General features: G+C 36.6%; 1 protein-coding gene across 1 annotated transcript; it reads left to right on the plus strand.

The window, feature by feature from the left end:
* Window positions 1–3379: 3379 nt before the first annotated feature.
* RB195_026234 (uncharacterized protein) lies at window positions 3380–9313 on the plus strand (the record flags this gene model as incomplete). The annotated part of the gene is made up of 14 exons (XM_013447036.2): window positions 3380–3596; window positions 3750–3885; window positions 6173–6260; window positions 6543–6638; window positions 6883–6990; window positions 7096–7141; window positions 7255–7333; window positions 7444–7522; window positions 7575–7676; window positions 7787–7880; window positions 8313–8410; window positions 8762–8830; window positions 8933–9019; window positions 9254–9313. 14 exons carry the CDS (start codon window positions 3380–3382, stop codon window positions 9311–9313), a joined length of 1359 nt encoding a protein of 452 aa, XP_013302490.2.
* Window positions 9314–11011: the final 1698 nt, after the last annotated feature.

Raw genomic sequence — 11011 nt, forward strand, 5'->3', positions numbered from 1 at the left:
AGAATTTCAATATCATATGCGGAACGTATAAATGTTGTTTTTAGCAATTTATTTATTTAAAAATAGTGATAACAGAACGTGATTCTGTAGTTAATAGTTTGCAAGGAAAAAGAGAACTTTAAATGTGAATCAGCTGTTCACGCCCTTTGTCATTTTGGTGGCAAAATTCCAAGCAACAATTTAAAGAAGAATTACCTTCTTTGTGGGCATGTTTGTTTTTTCATTTGTTTAATTATTTCGGTCTCTTAGTAAAGTCAATTTGACTAGTAAAAAAATCAAAAGAAAACTTTAGTGAGCCCACAGTATTTCCCTTAACAAAGAAGGCGGGATTTTAAAAATCTGGTTTTTCCACTATTCGGCTCGATCTCGATCTTTCGGCAATAAGTAGTTCCAGATTTTTTCCATGGTTTTTGTTTTTTTTTTGTTGAAATCAACCTGATACTTTTCATTGTTTGTTTCGCTGTTATCAAGTTTTCCTATAAGCATTCGTTGTTTTTCAAGAACTACTTCCTCAACCCCGCAAATCTCATCTAATTTTCCTTTCATTTCTTCGTTTTTTCGCCTCTTTTATGTGATGCATAGATCCGGAAGGCGAGTTCACCATTAAAGCGCAATTCTCAAGGACAACTGGCTAATGGTAAGTGGATCTATGTGTCGCTGAAAAAAACTCCACGAAACTTAACGCTAACCTTGCAAGATATTATTAGTGGTGAGATTTGTAAAGTTTACTCAACAGATTTGAATCCATACAAACAAATACAGTCCAGTTTCATAGTTGATGACGAATATAGGAGTGCATGGATGACCAGAGACTGCTAGAGACCCGTTCCTTGTTCGTTAGCTCCCCCGTACGTGTCTGGTTTATATCGAGCTGCATTACTATTAGCGCCAAAACGAGACAACTCATGCTTCATCTGAGTCGGCTACTACATGCTTTTTAGTGTTTTCTGTATTTTGGTGAAATTACCAGTAAGGATGTTAAGTAGTTGTTACTATGTGGGGACTCCACCGCCTCGTATGGCAGTGTTTGTTATTGTGATTTATTTTGGTTTTTTATGAGCGATTCTTTTCCTAATGTTACGAGAATTCTTTTAGTTCACATTCGACCCGAATGTTCGAATGAAATTCATGAATGCTAATGTTATTGAAAGAGCTTCGTTGATCCTATTATACTTGCAGTTCTTGACATACTTCTTTTTTTGAAGTAATTCACCATGTTTTAGAAGAGTACATATTACTCAAAGATTCTATTTTTTCTCCCAAATATTTGACACAAAATATGAGATCGTTTCTTTGAAAAAAAAAGCCGTTTGATTATTCGAACCAGATAACCGTTTCCCACATTCCAGAAATCTTACCTCAACGTCATTGCGTGAGGTAGCCTACATTCACTAAAGGACGTTTCGAACCGTCATCATAGTGCGTACTTGCAACGTCTTGAATCTTATCTGCGACAGCGCCAGTTTTTCAGTTTGCTCTATTTTTTTTTTTGCTTGATTTGTGTTTGAGGTTTCATGGATTCTCTTAAGCGGAGAATGGAGAAATTCGTGGAAATCAGGTTGTTTATGTATTTTCAGATAGTAGTTTCGGGAAAAAGATCTCTTTTTTAGTGTACTATAATGCACCGCAATTATAGTTAAAGGCATCACCCCACGAATCTGAGGTGGTACGGATTTCAGCTGGACTATTCGTATACGGGATAGTAGAATATGGATACGGGTGTGATTCCGTCCATTCCTTCCTAATTGCAGTAGAAAACGGCCCGGAAGATACGGCGCCGCACAGGGCTGGCGCGCTCCAATCGAACTCCTTATAGAAAATAGTGCGCCGGAACGCCCGAAGCGTATCTTCCCGGCCGTTTTCTACGGTAATTAGAAAGAAATGAACGGAATCACCCTCCTCCCCATAATCTACGACCCCGTGTACGAATACTCCACCTGAAATCTGCACCACCTCAGATTCGTGGGGTGATGCCTTTAATTCATTGGATTTCATTACAGTAGGGACAACTAATGAATGTTTTCTTTCCTTCTCTTCAAAGTGTCAACAATATTTTTCAAAATGTATTCTTCCAATAGATTTTATCTACGATCCGCTTATTCACCTTCAATTTAAGCGATTATCCGACTTTGAGGTGTTTATTGAGACAGTTTCCTCTAAAGTCAGGAACGATTAGGATCTGAATGACGTCGCCAAACAATCGAAACTTTCACACAAGTTTAAACGACGAGATTATTCTCATGTAGAGATTAAGCGTGAAGCATCATTGTTGCTGCTAATCTGGTTTTACTTCTAAGCTGTCATTTACAAGTAAACGAGCTTGTAATAGATTTACCAGTCCCCGCCATCAATTCTACGTAATCACCCACACTTGCTTGACCGACGTCGATCCTACATACATAAAGTTTTACCTTTGTTAGCCTGTATTAGCTTTTTTCAGCTTAAAAACCGAAAAAAAAGCGGAAAATCTGGATCTGGCAGTCTAATCGCTAAGCTATCCGTTTTTATATCTGCTGTTTTGTCGTCACATAAGCTGTCATTTTGCTTGTAAAGATTTTCGTGCTGTGTTCGATCAATTTCTCGTTCATACTTCTTATTCTGCAGTTAATTTTAAAACAAAAAAAGACTCAAATAAGTCCTGTTGGCTGTTTCACTATTTTTGTTTATGCGTAAAAATTGAGGCAGTTAAGAAAACAATTTTGCAAATTGAGCATCACCTTGCGTTCTCTTGAAGTTTGACATCCAGAAATTGTTATCCCATGATTTCTTTACTTTAATTTACTCTTTACTTTTGGTTCAGTACAATCACTACATTCTTATTGTGAACGAAGAATTGCTAATTTTATGGTTTATTTTATGGTGGTAAATTTCACTGCACTAAATACTGATTTATTTTTCCATCCTTATTGTGGATTTCCAATTCCGCTCTTTACTTCCTCACTACTACTGTTCTCCATATGTACCTTAGAGCACTTTGACAACGACAACTTATTTTAAAGTTCATTTAACGATTCAAAGCAGATATTCTTTTTTTTATCCAGGATCTTTGCACATTCATGGAAGTACTTTATTAGAAATCTAATCATTTGTATCGGAATGATAAATGTGATCACATAATCGGATTTCTCTCGATCAAAGAAATGTCTCTTGCGTCGTCCAAACAAGAAATGGATTTGATGCATTCTGAAGATATATATATGATCATACGAGCATCGTGTTCCTGTTTTAAATTGAAACTCGCATGGGGGCGCGAAATGCGGTTAGACACTCATGCCGAAACTCATCGCTGAAGGTCCTATCGTTGTTCAGCCGCGATTATTTTGTGAATTTCTAGAATCTTTGGTAATTTTGAATCCTCATATGTCGATAATTACAGGGTATGTTACTCCTATTGTTGATTCCATTGGCTTTGGCCCAAAATCCGTACGGACCATCACAGCTTGATCAGTATGCACGACTGTTGAATTCTGGGAATCTCGGCGGTTTTGGATTCTTCCAGAATGCACTAGCACAGGGAACTGTGCGAGGTCTTGGTGATTTGAATCCACCACCTTTGCTAGCTGGGCTACCTCCACTTCCACTTACACATGAGGAAGGTGAGCTGAAATTAGCATTTAAATCTTGTAGATAGATCATTTTATGGTATCCTCGCAGTATTTGAGTGGATATCCAGAAGCGAATTTTACCCTTCCTCAGTAGTATTTTATTATTTTTCTAATATATTTGATATAATGCTATGCTATGTTAAGTGATGAGGCAACTAACCTCTACGCCTCCTCCTCCAACAACTCGAGCTACAGCCATTCCAACAACACCTTCTACAAATCCAGGAGGTGTATACGCGGTGAATACTCTGGTAGAGCTGCCTCCAATGCCAGAAAATCGGTGACTATTTTTTTTTCTATTCTTTGCTTCCATCACTTTTATCCATGATTTGACCACAAGCATTCCCAATCTCTTCAGGCATCAACCGTAACCAGTTTTAACCTTGTTATTGACACACTCAAGATCTTATCTGTTAGACGATTAACAACTTCATCAATCACTTAAATGATCTTTCCTTGTCATGGCAAAGAAGATGTTGTAGTTGATTAAACACGCTTCAAAGCATAACATTAGCGCTGATTATATATAAATATATCGGTTAACTTTACGGTTATGGAGTGATAACAACACTAGCTTTTTTCTGGAAGACAAAAATTAATAATAATTCACTAACTCGCATTTATCGAGACATTTTCCTAAACTATATATTTTTTAAATGTGTTCCTTCCCTCTCTGGCGTTTAACTTGTTACCTCACCTATCAAATATTTCTTGATCACTCTTTTGAGCAAATAAGAAAGCATTGCTGTGAAAATATGTTAGCTCAATTTGGATTGAATTCGAGGATCCCAACCGTTTTGGTATCAACTTTTTTTCAAGGCGTAAAGCCGTTTAGGGCTAGGTATAGTAAGCTCTAGAGCTAGATCTGAAACATTCTTCACTATCTATTGAATTACATTTACAGCTATCGAATGATAACAACACTGGCTTTTTCTGGAAGACAAAATTTAGTCATATCTCACTAACTCGCATTTTGCTGAAATATTTATCTGAAGAAATATACGAAATTTCTTTTCGGAAAGAATGAATGAGTGAATGCCTTTTTAGGAACCTAGGAATTTGCTAATCAGGCCCTACAAACGGACATACGTATGTAATGTTTATTTCAAGTCAGTAAACTCAAGTAATGCTCGTTTCCATCCATCTCAATTGAGCTGAGTAGAAGTTATTTGAATCCTCGGAGGTCTCTCAACTGTGCCCACGTAAATGCTATTTTTCTGAATGTCTAACATCTTCCAAAAAGGATGTTCATTTTGTTAGTCGACTAATTATAGTTGACATAGTTTACTATTAAAAAATCCCAGTGTTTTTGGCTCGAATAAAAATGTCGCTTTCGATTTTATCTGCTTCTCCTCTCACTCGAAGAAAAAGTCAAGGCACGTCTGACGCGAGCTGGAAATAAAAAAATTGGGGCTAGTACGATTAATCCAGGTGAATAGACGCGCTCTGACCAGGCTATTCTCACCCACGCTTAAGTGATTTTACGGATTTATGGAGCATACTTTTTCTTCACATTCAACATGTAAATGATCCAATAATTCTTGATGGTCACCTACAGAAATGTGTTTAAGCATTGGGACAGTCACAGAATTTTATTCACGTGGGCGAACACATAGGAACGTAGGAGATGCCTCTACAGAAGAGGATTATCGTTTAATGTCCTTCTTCTTTTTCTTCTTCTTCTTTGTAGATGGCGATCCTTTTCTTCCTATTACAGTTTGCCTTTTTCTTGGAAGATATGGTTTACAAGTTTTAGCTAGTTTTTCTTTTTATTTTAATTTTTATCTTGTATTGTTATTTGTTTATAAGATAATTGTTTCGCGTGAATATTTTACTTTTACTCAGTATGACAATTGTTGAACTGAGATAAAATATTAATTTCTTATATAATACGTAACGGTTTAATTTAATACATAACGTGCTAGCTCTTTTTTTAAATCTCCATCTATAGAAATGAGATCTTTCTGTGATATCCTAAGAAATCTATTCAACGAATGATTAATGTATGCATAAGTGCTCCTCCGAAATTTATTGCCTAGCAATTATTGCTATCTTTTTTTTTTGGCCCAACAGCGTTTATTTGGATCAGTCTCGAAATTTTTCTGTGCGGTCACAGACTGATTCCTAACTTTCTGGTACCTCTAATAGTAAAAGCAGCGGCGAACCACGTGAATTATTCCTTTCAGAAAAAAATATTCAAGAATTATTTACTCGTTTGTCAAAAAATGTCTGGGAAAGTTTTCGCTGTTTATATTTGGTTCATTGTTGAATTTGTGGCACTTATAGAACTTATTATTATATTTATTTTCTATTTATTTACTTATTTATTTATTTATTTATTTATTTAGATCATTAGAAGTATTAATAGATAATTAGACGATTTTTAACGCTAAATTGTATTATATATGTGTTATCGGCTGTGTTTCCACGAATTTTCTCTTTGTTTCGTACATACTTCTTTATCTACAGTAGATTATTGCTGTTTATTATTGTTTCTTGGCTTTCCCATTGAATTTATTCAAATGCGCCAGTTGTCGTGCTTCAATTAACTTAACGATTCGTTTAAGATTGCATGGTAAATTCGACGATGATGGAGTATTTCATCCAGACAGTAAAAATGAAAAAAATGACGATGATCACATCGTCAGAAATCAGGTATGGATTAGCGCCTTGTCGTCAGTGATATTTTGAATTAAAATTTTCAAAAAAATTAGTCATTTTTCGTTTAACGGTTTTGTTTTTATTGTGGAACAAACTGATATGAATAGCCGAACTGGAGACGTGACACGACTCCAGATTAATTTCATTACTGATTATCATTTCCTCTCTCAATAATTACCTCAAGGTTTTTTCTCTAAGGGATAGCGAGGATCAGCAGCAAAGAACATGTAAACATTCATCTGACCTCACACTTTTAAAAACGAAATATTGTTTAAGATCCAAGGTACTAAAATTCGTGACTTCTCACAAACGGAGAGAGATACCGTCGAGGGACACGCTGAAGAAACTTCCAACAAAGAAGAGGAATATACGGTAAGGAATATCCTAGTTACTATAGTATTTTACTACTATCATTCGCTGTTTCATTTTGGGAGGTCACCCACATACAAAACGATTATAATAAATATGTATTTATTTAAGTTTCTTTCTTTCTTTGCTTTGCTTTCATCGTTTCAACAACTAAAAAGTTTTCGATCAGCATTCCCCACTCTACGAATCCACTCCCTTTTAGAGGATCCGTTAGTATGCTTGACCCATGCAAGGATGCAATTTTCAGGATGACGAATCCTTTGAAGACCCTTCGATCCGAGGTTCATCTCCTGCAGAAGCTCATCAATTGGCTCAGCACAACGAGAAAACTCGAAAAACAAGGCAAAACCATCCTGTATGAGACAGATTTTCTTTCTGAAATTTTCAATTTTTTCAGTTTCATACAATATATAAGTACAGTTTTGTTGTATAGTTACGTACATCATATGAAAAAATTTAGAATCAGCGTCAAATTTCCCAGTCAGCATATCCACGAAGATATTACGGTAGGCAATTACAAATAATACACGATCCTTTCCTTATCCACCATAATTCTATTGGTTTTCCAAGTTTGTGCAACTCTTCCGGTTTAATTTCATAAACGAGAAAATTGCTATAGATCTTCAAAAAAGTCAACGTGGAGGAGGATATCGACCGAATGTACAACGGGAGGGACGCTACCCTCCGTTTATTTTTAGGTATTTTCCCGCCTTTTCATTTCAAAACAATTGAAGTTCTTGTATTTTTTAATCCTCTATTCCTAGCTTTCATATTTGTTTTATGTAACTAATTACTTGTAACTGTTAAGACCAAGACCCCCACCATCTCAAAGAGAGCCAGAATACAACAATCTATTAGCGGAAATTGAAGAATATGACGATTTCTTGGTAGGAGTAAGCTGAATGCGTTTAGTTTGTTCAATGAAAAAAATCTCTACAGGAACAACAACGAGTATATCGATCCCGTTATCCACAAGCAGCAATCCATAACCCATATCGAGATCTTCCAGCCGGACAGCTTCCTGCACCCGGCTCATATTCGGTACGCAATCTTATTTAGTCGCTTTTCTGAGATCTCTTTCTCTGAGATCTCTGAGATGATTTTCTTCTTCCTTGAGATCCAGTTTCCAAATTTTTCCGGAGTAATTTAAGGCACAGCAAGAACCACAACGCTCATTTGAAATCCCTGCTCCAAGGAGAATTTCAAATGGTCCCAGTAACATCTGGTCACCGCAGCAGCAATCCTGTATGTTTTTTTAAAGTTTACGATTTTTGTGTCCTGATTTCATAATTTTATCGTCTTTCTTTTTTTACGGGAAGAGGATTGGTCTTTATCAGGATTACTGCTTTGCTTTTTCATAGCATATGCGACTCTTTGGTAGTCCTAGATTTCAAGTCAGGAGATCGTTAGCAAGGGATTGATTGAATTTTTCGAGAACATCGTTGTCAAAGGAATAGTTGTCGATGAACACTCCGTGGATAATTCATGTAGAAATTGTGGATGTATATGTTTGGAACATCACAGCTTCTAAAAAATAATACTGATACGATGAAACAGATTTGAATTAATTAGAAAATTCTTGTCTTACTTGAATTAATCTTACTCTTACTTGAATCTTACTTGAATTGTCTTATTTGAATTAATTAGAAAACCGATCATTACTTATGTGTTCTTCAGGGTCATCACAACAGCAGAACGCTGTGACGGACTTTCCACCAACAGCAGCACAAAATCCATTGCTCAACTTTTTCAACTTGTTTTCTGTCCCACATGCAGTTAGTTGTACACATTTGATTGGATTTCGGAGCTTTCGTTTTGTTTATTTAGTTTTCAAACATTGTATTGTTTGTTTGAATGTATGCCTCATTCTGTAGTCGACAAGAAGCTCGGTGCAGTTGCGTAAGCGGCTACGCTCGAAGCGGTGCGATGGAGGGTGGCGGTTAGGATCATGGAGGAACCTATTGCAGCACCCACTCATCGCTGCCGTTCGCGGTGGTCCCATCTCGACCAGAACCGCTACGCTCCAAAGCACCGGTTCGAGCGCAACCGCTTGCGCAACTGCACCGTGCTTCATTTCGTTTTGACCCCACTAAATCTAGAACAATCTAACAGTTGCTCCCTTACAGCACGCATTAGCTGCACCACAAGTGAATCTGGACGACGTCACATTGATCCCAACAACGACAACCACACTGGTAAAATCTTTAATGAAAAGGAAATTGTTTCCTTTGATTTGAAATCACAACGTTTCCCGCCGAAATGTTGAAGTCTGAACTCAGAGTCGTGAATAATTCCAGCCACCGCGTCCAAATCCTTATCAGCTTGGTATGTTACCGATTCCTGCCCAAGGAATTCCCCTTGTGGATATCCAACAACAACCACTGGTTGGTTTTTTCATTCAATTGAATAGATCAAAAAGATTTCCAAGATAAAAATTTGGTTGGATTAGAAGTGAAGTTTTTGACTCCGTCTTGGCGCTCAGCATTGTCGATCAATATTGATGTTGATTACGAAGGCCTCCAAATGAATAACTTTTTTATAAGTATCTAGTTATGCTATATCCATAAGGTGTTTAAGTAGGTTTCTGCACTTTCGTTCCTAATGCATGATTCTTCTAGAGCTTTCCTCAACCAGGAAGTCCTCTTGTCCTGACACCATTGTTTGGGCATGGAAAGTGATTCGTGGTTCTCTCAACTATGACCTCCTTAATTATATATAAATATAATAATTTAACTAGACGTTAATTGTTTGCATGTACATGATTATTTCGTGAATGACTAACTGCAACTGGTGTTAAACCTAATGCGAGTGATCTGTTGACTATTCTGTAAGCATGAGTCCATTTTGTAACCATATTACTGTTATATATTTATTGTAGGTAACGTTTTTTTATTGATTTTTTTAAAATTGTGGTGCTCATTTGTTCGCAGAAAGCGAAAGCAATTGCGAATGTCATAGTGTTCAACGATCTTCCTGCTTGTTTCTGGAACCCTGTGTGTAAATGCTTGTCTTTCTCGATAAATTTTCAAACTCAACTCTTAACTGTTGATGTGATAATATATTTCGAAAGGTTACAAGTTTGTTTTTGTAATAGGTCGTTCTTTTTTCTACTAGGAACTTTGAGCTTTTTTGACGGTTCAGAAGGGGGAAGAATCTTGATCATACACCCTTTTTGCTCTGCTCTACCTCAATCGGAAGCACATTCTTTAACTGAGTAGATTTGCCGCCAAGTAAATATTTCTTCAAATTTTGAAACCAAAGAAGCTGGAATGACTTGAGCTGCTGTAAACTTTCTACTTTTCACACTATTTTCTCATAAATTGTGAACTTAATAGTCAGATAATCAACTAGATATTTGTTGCGTTTAATTATTTGGCAAGTTTTATGGATGATCCACGACACCACTAATAACTCTCATTCGAGATCATTACGAGAGACTAATTGATACGGAGTTCCGCCTCGAAGAAAAAGCTGATCGATTTGAACTTGAAATCAATTTCGTGGTAAGATTCTCATAGTAGGATCATTTTAAACTGTTGTTGCAGTAAAGTAGCCTTATCTTTCTTCCCTTAATGTAATCCATGGTCTCTTAACTTCTACACAATTCAAAGATGTTGGTTCGGTTGAGGGGAAACGTCTAGTTCTCAATCGATTCTTCGAGATCATATCGTACGACATCGGTTAAATCATGATTTATTGATTTGAACAAATCTATTCGGATTTATGTAAATGTTAATTCTACGATTCTCTTATGATTTATCGAGAACTGTGTTCGGCGTCGCACGTAAGTGTGAACCAATTTTTAAAGCCATCTTTTTTTGCGAATTCCGCAATCCCTCACCTCTGGAACGCATGTATGCGATTGGCGATGTGACATGACGACCTCTCAACCTCGTTCGTGAACACATCCCACTTGTCGGCACCGCTTTTGTTTGTATTCTCGTGAAAACTATTCTTTAGTAGCCTAACTGGTGGTCGCTTTGCTCTTTAGTCGTTTCTTTTATGGATCGAGGATTCGATATGTATAAATAAACTTTTTAAGTGAATTTCCTTTAAAAAAAGAGCTTGAAATAGTCGTATGTGAGGGGATTTGCTGTATTTTTGCGTAAACTTACATAGTTCTTTATTAATCCAGAGTGAACTAAGCGAAAGTTACTGCAAAACCGATAGACAATTGGGCTCACGATTTCTCGATATGTTATCTTTTTACGAGTTCTTCTACACTGATAATGTGTTTTTTTTCAATAAGTAAGTAAATTCTTTCCAATTGAAAATGCGCCTTTCTCACTTAATTTAAAAGTTAACACATCCATGAAACTCTGAACACCTTGGAATTCTCAAATATTGAGATTTGTGGACGAGAAATGTATATGTAG

The sequence above is a fragment of the Necator americanus genome, chromosome X (assembly GCF_031761385.1).
Source record: "Necator americanus strain Aroian chromosome X, whole genome shotgun sequence".
In the NCBI taxonomy this organism is placed as follows: domain Eukaryota; kingdom Metazoa; phylum Nematoda; class Chromadorea; order Rhabditida; family Ancylostomatidae; genus Necator; species Necator americanus.